The sequence below is a fragment of the Microcaecilia unicolor genome, chromosome 7 (assembly GCF_901765095.1).
Source record: "Microcaecilia unicolor chromosome 7, aMicUni1.1, whole genome shotgun sequence".
NCBI classification, from domain to species: Eukaryota; Metazoa; Chordata; class Amphibia; order Gymnophiona; family Siphonopidae; genus Microcaecilia; species Microcaecilia unicolor.
This window is the reverse complement of record NC_044037.1, coordinates 71,137,926-71,152,762: the sequence shown is the minus strand read 5'-3', so window position 1 is coordinate 71,152,762 and position 14,837 is coordinate 71,137,926. Positions and strand designations below refer to the sequence as shown.

At 43.0% G+C, this 14,837-nt stretch overlaps 1 protein-coding gene across 2 annotated transcripts in view; it reads left to right on the top strand.

The window, feature by feature from the left end:
• The window catches only part of PRRG3 (proline rich and Gla domain 3), a 60,733-nt gene that overhangs the window by 32,284 nt on the left and 13,612 nt on the right, over positions 1 to 14,837 (top strand). Inside the window, exon 4 of one of the 2 annotated variants that reach the window (XM_030210394.1) lies at positions 7,951 to 10,009. In XM_030210394.1, the coding sequence (XP_030066254.1) occupies positions 7,951 to 8,475 (525 nt within the window). In that variant the 3' untranslated portion in view covers positions 8,476 to 10,009. Of the gene's footprint in view, positions 1 to 7,950; positions 10,894 to 14,837 lie in introns of those variants that run through there. The other variant, XM_030210393.1, reaches the window with a different exon arrangement.

Here is a 14,837-nt window from a genome sequence, read left to right as displayed (position 1 = left end):
GCAGACCTTATACGTCATCAGATAGATTGGTCTCTGGCTCTGCCTCTTCACAAAGGGCTTTTCTCCTAGGGCCCGATACATATGGAAATCCCATCTCCCTTTCATTTTGCGACTTGACTTTTGAAAGGTCAAAGGTAAGGAAGAAAGGCTGTCCAGAAAATGTTATTTACAACCTTGCTACAGGCTAGATAGTGCTGTACATAGGTGGCTTATGCTAGAGTTTGGAGAGACTTTGAGAGACAGTATTCTGTAAGTGCTATTTCACCTCTTCAGTTTTCTCTGGCTAATATTCTAGACTTTCTCCATGATAAGTTTAAGAAAGGTCTGGCCTTAAGTTCCCTGAAGGTACAGGTTGTAGTTCTGATAATAATGAATCTGTCTGGGTCTTCTCTGAACCAAAGTCCTGAAGCCTGAAGCTGACAGTTTAGTCTAAAAAACATAGCCTCTGTGTGACCCAGAGACACGTGGAGGGGCATAATCGAACGCAAATGCCCATCTCCATGGGCGTCTATGTCCGAGAACGGGTACGTGAATGGGGTGGGACAGACCGTATTTTTGAAAAAAATGGGTGTCCATCTTTCGTTTCGAAAATACGGTTTGTACGGACCAAAATGCCATGGATTTAGTCATTTATGAGCTGGGTGTTTGTTTGTTTTTAGAGATAATGGAAAATAAAAATGCCCAGCTCAGAAACGTCCAAATCTAAGCCATTTGGTCATGGGAGGGGCCAGGATTCGTAGTACACTCGCCCCCCTGACATGCCAGGACACCAACTGGACACCCTAGAGGTCAGTGCGGTGGACTTCAGAAAACGCTCCCACATGCATAGCTCCCTTTCCACGGGTGTTGAGCCCCCAACCCCCCTCCCCCAAAACTCACTACCCACAAATGTACACTACCATAGCTCTTAGGGGTGAATGGGGCACCTACATGTGGGTACAGTGGGTTTTGGAGGCCTCCCATTTACCAGCACAAGTGTTACAGGTGGGGGGGGGGGGAATGGGCCTGGGTCCCGCCTGCCTTAAGTGCACTGCGGTACCCACTAAAAGTGCTCCAGGGACCTGCATACACGCAGGCCTCTAGGACTTGTTGCTGCTGTATAACCTTGGCACACCAGTTGACACCTGAAGACTAATCTCTTTGAAAAAGTCCTTTATTTGAATAAGCACGTTTACTCACAGTTAACTGCAGATCAGAGGTTGTGCCCCACTGGCAAAGAGTCTCCCTGGTACTGAGATTAGCAGTAGGTCATAGCTGGCAGAATGCTGTACAATGCCCTCTTTCAGCAACATTCAAGGGAAGAACTAAGTTCTGTAACGTGGCTAACACATGAAAGGGATCTAAAACTGTGTTACAAAAATGGCCACTACCTCATGGACTACCGGAAACAAAACAGGGCACACTCGGACCCAGTAAGCAGAGGGAAAAGCACCGTGGGAGTAGAGCCTACCAACTACCAACATCGTGAGCATTTAACACAAGCTACTGGAATCACGGAGCCCAATACCCTACACCCACCACAATGCATTGCTGATTTGACTCTGCAGTGCGCATAACAGAAAAGGTGTCACACTCACCCGAGAGCCACATCAGAACCAGGGAAAGGCTGTCACAGGATAGAACACATTCTGCTGTCATGGAGGTGGGTACGGCATTTGAGGCTGGCATAGAGGCTGGAAAAAAAAAGTTTTTAAAGTGGGTTATTTTTTTGATGAGAAGGGGTTAGTGACCACTGGGGGAGTCAGGGGAGGTGATCCCCGATTCCCTCCGGTGGTCATCTGGTCAGTTGGGGCACTTTTTTGGGGAGACCTGAAAAAAAGGGTCCAAATAAAGCGGACCAAATTCTCGTCCAAAACGCCCTTCTTGCTTCGATTATCAGCTAAAGACACCCATCTCTCCTCGGCCGATAACCACGCCCCAGTCCCTTCACCACGCCTCGGACACGCCCCCGTCAACTTTGTTCGTTCCTGGGACGGAGTGCAATTGAATACGACCAAAATCGGCTTTTGATTATACCGATTTGTTCGCACACGGGAGAAAGGCGCCCATCTCCCGATTTGGATCGAAATGTGGGCGTCTTTCTCTTTCAAAAATAATCTGGATAGGCTCTTGTGACAAGTGAATAAAATCAGTATTTTCTCATCATTGGGTGGCGTCTAATTCTTCCCTTCCTAACTGAATGAGTGTGTTGAACATTCATTTGGGTTGGGAAGGGCAGGTGAATTTATAAACAGTTCTTGCCTGTTTCAGAGGACACCTGCAGAACTCTGCACACCGGGATAGAGTCTGATTCTTGAGAGCAGTCAATCAGTTGCAGCCTCCATTTTGATCAATTTACCTGGAGCACTTAAAACATTCCAGAATCTTCCCTTTGAGCCTCTTAGGAAAGCTGCCTTGAAGGATCTTAGTCTGTTTCTCTCATAGCTATTGCTTCAGCGAGAAGAGTTTTAGAAATTTAAGCGCTTTCTTTGTAGAGACCCATTCTTTATTTCATGAGACACTGGAGTTTTTATCGAAACGTTTCCAGTTTGAATTTTATTAAATTTGATATACCGGCTTTTACAAACTTTTGATGCAGCTTACAGACAAATAAGTTACCAGAAGCTATAGAGGAAAGAAAATAGAACGGTCAATAGCATCGTAAAGTGAGGGCAAGGTTGTTTTCTCATTTCCTTTAAATCAGCCCTTAATTCTTCCTTCTGCCGAGAGGACTGTGGAAATGAGTTTGATTCTTTGCAAATACTAAATGTGCGTTGAGTCTTTATTGGATACTTTGAAGCGACTAATGAGTTTCATAAGTCCAACTGGCTCTTTGTCCTTTTTGCTGGCCCTAGGAAGGGCCTACCTGCTTCCAAAACTGCTATTTGCTTGATGGTTGAAAGAGATGATTTCTTTGACTTATATATTGGTGGGCTAGCAGCCATGGTCAGAGTTCAAGTCTTGTTCTGACAGGGGAGTTGCTACTTCTTGGGCAGAATTGCAAATGGTATCAAAGAAGGAAATTTGCAGATGAGCAGCATGGTCTTTACATTTTCTAGGTATTACAGGCTGGATATTTCATCCAGGAAAGAAGGCAGCCTTTGGATCTTCTGTGCTTTTAGCAGGTGTATTTGTTCCCCTCCCAACTTGAGAACTACTTAACAATTTTTCACAGAAAGAGCAACCAAAATGATAAAGGGGATGTGTTACAAAGTGCCTAGCCACCCGCCTGGGGTTACCCTGTGGTCACTTAGAGGGTCTATCCCCAGAAACTCAGATCCACCTGCACCTGCCACTTGTGCTCTTCACTAGCACCCTCCTCCCACCAACTGGGTCACAACTGCCTCTGGGCGAGTGTCCCGCTCCCAGATTATCCCCAGTGATTTCTAGGTTACTGGAGGCCAGAGTCCCAGTGGTCCCACAGTTCTCAGAAAGCACTCACAGACCCAATACATAAACCACCAGGATTCTTTATCAGTCCAGACAGGCAGAGGCAATAAACAATTATTTATTGTCTGAAAAATTGCACATTTTTTGTTAATTGTTTAATCAGCAAGCAATAACAGGTAACTGAAATATGGATCAATTATAACACTAACTAGACATTTGTATACTGTCTAAACAGTACCTGGGAAGATCAGGACATATATAAGTGTTCACTAAGCATCAGCAAAGAGATGTGTCTCTCTTTTCTCCCTGGCTAAGACTGGAGGCAAAACCAGTACACTCTAAAGGAAATACATTTTACAGGCTTAAAACACACTGTTTCTTCACAGGATGGAACACCTCTTAGGAAATTGGAAGACTGGGCATCCAAATGGCAGTTCAAATTTAATGTGGACAAATGGAAAGTGATGCTCATTGGGAAGAATAATCCAAATTACAGTTACCTGATGCTAGGGTACACCATGGAGATCAGCACTCAAGAAAAAGATCTAGGTGTTGTTGTAGACAATATTTTGAAATCTACCCAGTGTGCAGCAGTGGCCAAAAATCAAACAGGATGCTAGGAATTAATAGGAAAGGGATGGTAAATAAGACCAAGAATACTATAATGCCTCTGTATCGCTTCATAGTACAACCTCACCTTGAGTATTGCATTCAGTTCTGGTTACTGTATCTCAAAAAAGATATAACAGAATTAGAAAAGGTTCAAATAAGAGTGACCTAAATGGAAAAGAGGATGGAACTCCTCTCATATAAGGAAAGGCTAAAGAGGTTAGGGCTCTTCAGCTTGGAAAAGAGACGGCTGAGAGGAGATATGATTGAGGTCTACAAAATCCTGAATGGTGTAGAACGAGTAGAAGTGAATTGAATTTTTACTGGTTCAAAAAGTACAAAGACTAGGGGACACTCAGTTAAATTACATGGAAATACAGTTAAGCTCTGGAGCTCTTTTCCAGAGGATTTAGTAACAGCGGTTAGCGTATCTGGGTTTGAAAAAGGTTGGACAAGTTCCCAGAGGCAAAGTCCATAGTTTGCTATTGAGACAGACATGGGGAAGGCACTGCTTGTTCTGGGATTGGTAGCATGGAATGTTAATACTATTTGGGTTTCTGCCCAGGTACTCGTGACCTGGATTGGCCACTGTGGAAGCAGGATACTGGGCTAGATGAACCGTTGGTCTGATCCAGTATAGCTGTTCTTATGTCCCTCAAGTTGTTGACTGATCTGTTGGAGACAGTAAGGAGAACTGTTGGAGAACTTAGGTCTTTCCTTTAGTCTCAACAGATCGGTCCAGAAACCCACCATGTTTTATCCTTTCTGTGTGTCTAATATATTTTAGTTCTTAAGACTTCTCTGTTCATAATACACAAAGCTCTTTTTCAGTTGTTATTCCGACTTGGGAATTTTATTATTACCCATTTTGTTCTAAAGGAGGAAGGAGAAGCATGTTGGTGAATCAGTTTTATCCAACTACTTTGTTATTGAAATACTGAATTGGAACAGCTGCACAGTGCCTCTTATGGCAGAGCTCAGTTCTGTACTCTCCATCTGCTGGTAAATGGGCATAACCCATGAGCTCTGAACAGATCTGGTGGGACTAAAGGAAAGAAAATTAGGAGGTAAGAGCTAAGTTTCTCTTTTATCGGATCAAAACTGGAAACTACCACTGTCCTTGGTGCACTGTCAACATGCTCCTTGCTGGCTTCTGGCTTTTCACTGTTTCTTTATGCCTTTTGTAGTACTGCTGGCTCCTTGGCTGAATGAGTCCTTACTTTCCAATGGGCTTGTGTTCCTTTTGTGCCAGCCCTGCTGTACTGCTGTTCTCCAGACAAGACCTCAGAGCTGTCATTGTTCTTCCACCTCTTTCTCCTACCAGTCCCACTGTACAGCTGCTGCTGCTGCTGCTATTATTTCTTTGCATGGTGTCCATCATTCCACGTAGTTCTTGTAAGAATGCATAGATCTACAGCCATGTGGATCTGGAGCAGCAGCAGCTAGAGCCAGTGACAGCTGACAAGCTGCCAACAGCAGGAAGAGCTATGCAGTGGAGACTGCCAAGGGAGAGCAGTGGCCCAACAGCCGATAAGAACTTATTCAATTGAGGAGCTGATAGCAGCAGCTCTAATGGGGGCGGCATCAATAGCAGGAATGAGAATTGGCACGAGTTGTCAGTAAATAGATGGAATTAGCAAAGAGCAGTGAGAGGCTTGAAAGAGTTATGGAGGAGAGAGTTGAGGATAGCCCCAAGAAAGTCGAAAAATTTGCACAGAGTTAAGAAAGAGACCAAAATGTTATTTTAATACAGTGTACATCCATTGATAAAAGCATAAGAATGGTTATACTGGGTCAGACCAATGGTCCGTCTAGCCCAGTATCCTGCTTCCAACAGTGGCCAATTCAGGTCACAAGTACTTGACAGAATCCCAAATAATAGCAAGATTTATGCTACTGATCCTAGTCTATCTCAATAGTAGACAACTCCAGACCAAACTCGACCAAAACCTTTTTACCTTTTTTTAAACCCAGATACACTAACTCTGGATGCCACATCTTCTGGCAATGAGTTCCAAAGCTTAACTATTCACCATCCTTCACTGAGAGAATAGGCCATTTAACCCTACCCTCTGTTTTCTATCCATCAACTAATTCCTAATCTACAACAGAACATTGCCTCTTACCCATGGGTTTTTAATTTACTCATTGAAAATCTAGATACACTATACCAGCTGGCTAACCTTTATCACACATGTTATTCATGCATTCAAAGAAATTAAGCAAATTGGCGAGGCAAGACTTCCCTTGGCGGAATCCATTTTGGTGTTTAATTTTTAAAACGCCTAAAAACCCTAAGATTTCTTGAAATTCCTATTTATGGAGTTATTTGTACAAAGTCATTTTATCATGTATGTGGCAGCATGTGTGAAAAATGAATTTTTATAAAATTAGATCAAGCATAAAAATATATTGTCAGTGTAGGCCAGGGGTGGGCAACCATAGTCCTCAAGGGTCACAATCCAGTCAGGTTTTCAAGATTTCCACAATGAACACGTATTTGCATACAATGGAAGCAGTATATGCAAATCAATCTCGTGTGTACTCATTGCGGACATCTTGAAAACCCGATTGAGTTGTGGCCCTCGAGGACTGTGGTTGCCTACCCCTGGTGAAGGCATCGCAGAGAATATAATGTGTGAAACATGAGTGAATTCGCAAAGTACATGCATTAATTATTAAGTATGCTAATCTATGTGTACACGTGTGTACTGAGTCTGCAGACGTCTATATGTGCTCTCAAGCAGGTGCAGTGTTTGCACCTTCAATGTAGGTGCTATTAATTTGCACTAGTATTTTATAAAGACACTAGTAAGAAAGGCCCGTTTCTAAACGCAATGAAACAGGCGCTAGCAAGGTAAATTCCCACCCATCCTCCCTCCCTGGCGAGTTCCATACCCCCCTCCATCCCTCCCTCCCGAGTTGCAGACCCCCTCCCTCGCAGTTCAAGGCCCCCTTCACGCTCCTCCCACCGAGTTGCAGACTCCCCCTCCCTCCCATTAGAAACCCCCACCCCATTCGTGTTACTGCCTGCCCCCCCCCCCCCCGTGGTGCGACCCTGTGGACACCACCCTTTCCTCCGCAAAACCCGCCCCGAAGCCTCTGCGTACCTCTGCTGACGGAGGCAAACTTCTCTTCTGGGCTGCGGGGCGTTCCTTGTTGATTGAGCATCTGTTGAAGTTTCTGTGCATGCATCTGATGTCAGACGCACGCACAGAGACTTCGACAGATAGTCCTTCATCAAGCCACGCCCCGCAGGCGAGAAGAGAAGTTCGGCTCCGTTAGCAGAGGTAGGCGAAGGCTTCGGGGGAGGTTTCTCGGAGGAAAGGGTGATGTGCAGAGGGTCACGGCAGGGGGGTCTAGGGGGCAGTAACGCGGAGGGGGGTGTACTGCAATCGGAGGGAGGGGGGGAGTGTGTAACTCGTTGGTAGGGGCGTGACGGGCCTTGAAGTGGGAGGGATGGAGGAAGGGAGTGACATGTCGGTGGGGGCGGGTGTGTGGATGACAGTGTGTGTTCCGCCCTCGACATCATCACGTTTGACGCGAGGGCGGTGCACAGAGACATGGTGAGTTGGATGGCTTCACCACCATGAACTAACGAACGCTTCAGGGAGTGTGCTGATGGTTTCAGAACGTTGAGGTTGCGTTTTATGTACAGATGGGGCGTGGCTGAGGGCGGGTGTATGAGTGAGGGTGAGTGGTCCTGATAGCCTAGCCTACCAAGAGTACAGGAGTTCAGTGCTTCACTGCCACGGAGTGAGCTTCAGAACGTTCGAGGTGGGATTTATTTATATAGATATAGGGTGAATATAAAATTTGTAAAATAAGGCCAAAACAGGTGCCACTTTGTCTGCTAAATCCAGGTGCCTTTTTATAAAATTACCTCTTAATGTCTTAACTAATGCAGTAAATTGCCTGTAGTTTCTTAAAGATTAAATGGCAGTAACTACTATTTTTTGTTTTTAACTTAAGATGGAGTTTTGGAAGGGCTACATCAATTCTCTGTATACTGTCAAGGACCCTGGGCAGATAACGGAGCGCTCAGATGCCGTTTATGTGGTGGTACCTCTCTTGGGTGTAGCTTTATTGATCGTCATCGCCTTGTTTATCATCTGGAGGTGTCAGTTGCAAAAGGCGACCCGCCACCGTCCTTCATACTCTCAGAATCGATACCTCACCAGCAGAGCAGGCCGCAGCCTTCCTAGAGTCATGGTGTACCGTGAAACATCACACAGCCAGGGAGAGACCCACTATCAACATGAGCTGGGAAACCGAGCAGCATTAGAGAGGGCAGGATCCCACCTAGATAACACTCTCTATGCCCCAGAACATTCAGTATCTGTTTTGTCTAGACTTTCCAGTGCCACACCTCCTCCCTCCTATGAAGAGGTAACTGGAAACCCAGAGAGTAGTAGTGAAGAGACCAGTGTGCCCTACTGTGATCCGCCGCCCAAGTATGAAGAAATCGTGGGCACAAACCCCACCTATGGCAAATAGCGGTAGGTGAGGGTGCTGGGTAGCCCTTGATCAGCTGTATTTCTCAGTTTCACATGCCTTACCTTTTGCTGTTCACAGAACATAATGGTAAATGGCAAAGTACTGATGGCAGTGATAAAGAGAAAATGTTAAAAATGTAGTAAGAAAAAAGAACAACCAAACATGCACAATTTTCCTTCAGAAGCAAAGGCATGTGCAGCTGTGTGGAAATGTTTGAAACAAATTCACGCCTGCGTTCTTGTCTGTCTACTTTTTCTCGGTATCTTTTTTAAATGTTTTATTTTTAAAAAATAGTTGACGAAAAAAGGAACATATCATTAACATACATTTCACTGTGGGTTGTCAATACAAGATTCCTCAGCCTAGCAAATAAAATATATCCTTAGGCATGACGATAAAGGGAAGTCTTGCAGGTGGTAGTGGACATGTGTAGCTACTACACTATTGATTGTGATTAACTGTAGCAACAATGGGTTTATAAAGTAGGACTGGGATAGTTCAGGTATGCTAATGTACAAGACAATACCCAGAATGCCCTTAGCCTTACAGCCTATAGGCGGCTATTCTGAACCAAAGTTCCAGGTGGAGCCTGAAGACTTTGAATGTACCAAACAAATGTATACTGAAGAAACTGGAATTGTATTGTGCACCCAGCAAAGACAGTCCTCCTCCTAGAACCACTACAACTGTGTTGAGTCTAGAAGGTGACTATCATGCACTGCCTGATGGGGAAAAAGGAAAGTGCATAGAAAATGAAGCCAAGCAAGTGGTTAGGAGTTCTGCATCTCCTGGTACAGATGTTCTGATGGATTAATAGCTGTTAGCCTAGAAATATAAATCCTGGTGAGGTTAAATCACCTGGAACCCTATGAATGGCATAATAAAGAAAAACAATAAATCAGCAGAGGGTAAAAGGAGGCATGCACCATTCCTGACCTTTAAGTGCCCATGCATCAGCAAACTACAGTGACAGGATTCAGAAAGAAATTATTATATGTTGCTTTAACAAACATTTTGTATATTTTGTGTGTGTTGAAACAGCATCATTGCTGACATGTGGTGCTCATCTTGTTGTCTTATGCAAATTTAGGTGAAGTGCATACACACACCCATACTGTAAAGGCTGCCCTAATGCAGGGGTTAATTATTGTCTATGATTATTTTTAAAAATATGTTTTTCCCCTATTGCCAGAGCTGGTTAGTATAGTATCCCCCTATGTACATAATGAGTCACATTTTTAGGATGCAGTGTTTCCAATAGTTTACAGATTTTGTCAGTTGCACATTAGATAATTCCTGTATCATATGTGTATTCCTATGTGTGAAGCACTTTTTCTTTGTGAGATTCTCATAGTACTTTCCCATCAGTGAAAGCGCAACCACATCAAGAATGAGTCATGGATACATTTTCTTTTGCTTTTCCTGCACACTGCATTCCTGTAATGTAATAACAGGCCTGACAGCCTAAATCTTTTTTTAAGTGCCATGGGATTCTCACATCCAGAAAATAAGTGCGATGAGGGTTATCCTTGCAGTCCTCTTTGTTCATTTTAAAATTGGCAGCTGGTTAGTTTAGAAATCGTGTGAGATTTAAATACAAGACAGGCTGAAGTCAGAATCCTGCCTGGCGCTGATAGCGTGCTCATCAGAATGCAAAAGTCACAGAAATATAGCCACAGAAGACTATCACCTTGCCTGTGCCATAATACAGGATCTTGCATGTATGTTAGAAATTGTGTTTCTGAGTTGCATGAATTGTGGGAAAATATGATTTCTACTTATCTGTAACTGGCTGCGTTTATACCGTAATAGTTTGTATCCATACAGAGCATATAAAGCTCTTTACAGGTATGCCACTCAGTATTGCTCTTAAGGATAACCGGGGAACTGAGCACAGGGTGACAGAGTGATTTGGCTAAGGTCACATAAAGAATCGGTAGCAGAGCTCTTAATTCAAACACAAGCCTTCCTGACTCATATACCCTACCTCTAAGCACTAAGCCACATGTTCTGCCTAATAAAGTGTATGATAAAGAAAGGAAAGATTAAAAAAAAAATAAAAGCACACAAATTCATTGTTGTTCCAATGGTTCACTCAATTAAAAAGACATCTTTTTGCTATTAATATGCAAGATGTCAATACAGTCTTATATGTGATGAATTTGTTCTGAAGTTTACAGCAAGCATCCAATCCCAACAAACTGTTTTGCACAATGTGGGTGGAATTGATCTGCCCTTTCCTCTTACTTAATACCCAAGATGTATATTTCAGTTTTATCTTTATACTCAGCCATACCTGTTTCCCAGTAGTCTAGATTTTATACTCGTATCTTTGTGGGAGTTCAGAACGAGATCAAAATCCCTTTATGTATTTGTAAAATTTGCTTTCCATTACCAATGTTTAAAAATGTACATATATATTATACAGTATAAATATATAAATACATATTTATAAAACTTCTTGTCTTGAGAATTACTTTTTGTGTACGTACTCTCTTCACATCGGATTGTTCGCCTCCTGTGAAGAAATTACACAACCTTTAGCTATTAACTGAGGTAATCAAATTGGATTCTCTTGTTGTTCATACTTTTTTTTATATATCTCTTTTCTGATACATTCTGTTGCCCCCAGCTTATCTCTATGATATCATCTTGGCTCAAAGTCCTGATGTACAAAATGACCTCTCTCACCCAGTGGTTAGACTTGCACATGCCTCACTGTTGGTTTTTCTGCACTATTAAAGCCCAAATATTTTTGGTTGTCAAGCATGCCACTACTATGACAGCCTTTATAAAGCAGACTGCTCAAAAGCTGTGCTCCTAAATGGTTATATGTACAGGCCTCTATTTCCTTCAACTTAGTATACAATAATGATGTTATTAGATATTATCTGTTGTAAAGCCTATTGCATAAAATACACTTTGTCATAGATAGCACACAATGACAGTGTTATCATGCACCAAGCCTTAGTAAATAGGGCTGCATTGTGTTTGTGTGTGGTATGTGTTTATATCTGTCTATAGGTAGGTAAATTGATATAGATACACAGTTCTATACAGAAGTTTAGGAACCAATGGTCAGATTGTAGGTAAAATGAATTCCTAAGTGAAGAGTGTATACATTGACATAAATGGCTTTATAAATATAGAAATCTATAAACAATGATACTGTCATAAACCAAATAAATGAAGGGGTTGATTATTCAAAAGTGATTTAAGAGGGCAGGAGAGTTTCCTGTTTAAATTGCTTGGAGTTGGCTATCTGCCAATATTCAGTGGCACTAAACCAGGCGGTGCCGCTGAATATCAGCACTGATTGGCCATTTTGGAACCAGACTGCCCAGGGGTGTTTATAAGGGTGGAATCAGAGAACGCAATATTCAGTGCTGGGGCTCACTTAGCTAAGCAGGCATATAGGATTGCACAAAAAGCTATCTTAAATATGCCCACTTAGTTATGCAGGTGCTGGCACTGAATATTGGCCAACACCTGCAAAACTTACGGGTATGGCCTGAGGGGTTCTTGGGGGGGGGGCTCTCCCAAAGAGATCCATTCCTTAGCAAGATCCCTGTAGGTCTCCCAGGCCATCCTTTGTGATTGTTAGTGGTATGAGAGGGGTCCAGCTGACGGGTGATACCCACTTCTTCCTGCCCTTCATGGCTCCACCTCAAAATGGCTGCCATGACCTCTCAAGGCAGTTTTGCGGTTCTAGTGCTAGTACTGTGAGATGGCCAATAAAGGTCACAGCGGCCATTTTGAGGCCAGAGCCATGAGGGACAGGAGTGAGTGGGCATTGCTGTTTTTTCAATCTTGTAAGAAAATAATAGATTACAGAACCAGACAGAACTAGTGTCCTTGCACTGTGAGCTAGCTGAGAAAAAAAAGACTATATAAGACTTGAATAGGAGCCTCAAGAAGGGGAGACAGAAAATCTTGGGTTATCAGGAAGCTGGCAATCAGATATGTTTCTCTGAAGGGCTGGCCATTTTTCTCTGATTGTATTTCCCAGGACCCGCACTTCATTTTGCTACAAATAGCTGCTGTTTCTTTTTTTTTTTACTAATTTTTGTAGAATAAACATTACTAACATGAGAAGATTTTCTTGTTTGTAGTTTTCTATATTCCAAGAAGTGCAGCCGGGGTAGTGTGTGGATTAGGTCCAAACCAGGACCTCCTAGCCTCCTAGCTAGGGCCAGTCTCCCCCACACACTACCCCGGCTGTACTTCTTGGAAGTCTTATATAGACTTTTTTTTTCCCTCTCAGCTAGCTCACAGTACAAGGACACTATTTTTGTGTGTTTCTGTAATCTGTTATTTTCTTACATGATTGAAAAAAAGAACATTTCCTGTGAATACACATTCTTTTTAACTTCTTATCTTGCTGCATACAAAAAAAAGGTTCATGGTCCTTCATGCTCTCACAAAAAATGTTTTTCTCCATTGCCTCAGGCTCCCACATTCCTTTCATCTCCCACTTCCTCCATCTCCCCTTCATCCCTTCCAGAGCAATTAGCACATAGCAGATGGAAACCCTTGCACCCACCTTCACCTGTATATGACCTCTCTGATCACACAGCTGGGTAGACAGTGGTGTATGAACCATTACCTTTCAACTACCAAGAGGGAGGGGTGATGGGGGGTTGGTGCCTGTGCTATATATTTCCTTCAGTTTGGTAGAGGAGTGTGGTAGCCGTGTTAGTCCACTCTTAAGGTTATCAATAGAAATCAAACAAAATAAAACATGGAAAAGAAAATAAGATGATACCTTTTTTATTGGACATAACTTAATACATTTCTTGATTAGCTTTCGAAGGTTGCCCTTCTTCCTCAGATCGGAAATAAGCAAATGTGCTAGCTGACAGTGTATATAAGTGAAAACATTCAAGCATTACTATGACAGTCTGACAGGGTGGGAGGAGGGGGGTGGGTAGGAAGTATGCATGGGGACATCAAAGCATATCATTGATATTCTAACAGGGTGGGTGTGGATAGGTGAGGGGAGGGTGATCAACAGAGACATACAGCTTTATGGTTTATAATGGGCTAGGAACCTGATAGCACTGGACATTCAATGCCGCTGGCCAGACATAGCCTGGCATTGAATGTTGGTGCCTAACTCAGCCGGCAATCAGTCAGCATTTAAAACAATTGCTGGCTGCCACCAACTAAATATTAGCCAGGAAATATATATCCATAATACATTAAAATTATCACTATGTACATTCTGAATATGTATTTACATTGTACACATTTAAACATGACTGTTGCACTTTTTAATATGCAATTACTACTTATTTTTGATTTTAATAGATTAAAAATAATTTTTTAAAAATGTAATGCAATATGGCAGGTGCAAAAGTATGGGCACCATTCTAGATGATTCTTTAGTTTTCTTGTTTGGGTATATATAAGCACTGCACTTCACTTTTTAAGCCTCATTATCAATCTTTCAATGGCTGTGACTCCATTCATACAGCCACAGAGTGTGTGACCCCCCCCCCCCCCCCTTCCTGGAGGTGTGGGCCAATGACATCTTTATAGAGGGCCTGCCCTGGTCACAACCTCAAATACAGATTTTGTTACCCCTATCTGGGTTGAAAACCCACAATTTGAGAAGCTTGGGTCCCCCTCCATGCGCATTACTACCCCCCCCCCCCCCGGTGCATTCTTATCTGCTGGGAGCAGCCACGTGGCTGTCGGTTCCGCTGGTTCCCTGCTCCCTCTGCTGTTCCTGTTCTGGGGCAGAGGGAGCTGATCCCTCCACCCCTCCAGCAGCGTGCACCCGAGGCAGACCGCCCACACGCCCCGCCCTTGGTACACCACTGCATATAGGTGTGGTTTTTTGTTGTTTGATTTTGCTGGTCACTGGGTGAATAATTTTTAGAGTTTATATATCATGTCTAAAAAAATTGGCACAAAACAAAATTAGCCTAGGCATATCCTATCAACTACGCCTAAATTTCTGCACATTTTATAGAATATGCCTAGTGCGTGACTAAATTTAGTTCTGTGCTGACGCCTAAATTAGGCACAGACTGGGTGTATTTTATAACAACATGCATAGTTTTTAGAAATGCTTATGATCCACCCATTCCATGCTCATGGCCATGCCCCCCTTAGAATTTACATGCATTACTTAGACAATTGTGTGTGTAAATTCTAATGCCAATTGGTGTCAATAATTGCTTGCTAATTGGCAATTATCAGCACTGATTAGCTTGTTAGCTAATTAAGTTGCACATGTAAATCAGAATACAAACGGATTTGCACATGCAACTTAAGTCGCACTATATAGAATCCGGGGGTATATGACAAAAAAATGTTCATATGGTGATAGGAGGAGCCAGGGGCATTAAGGGGAC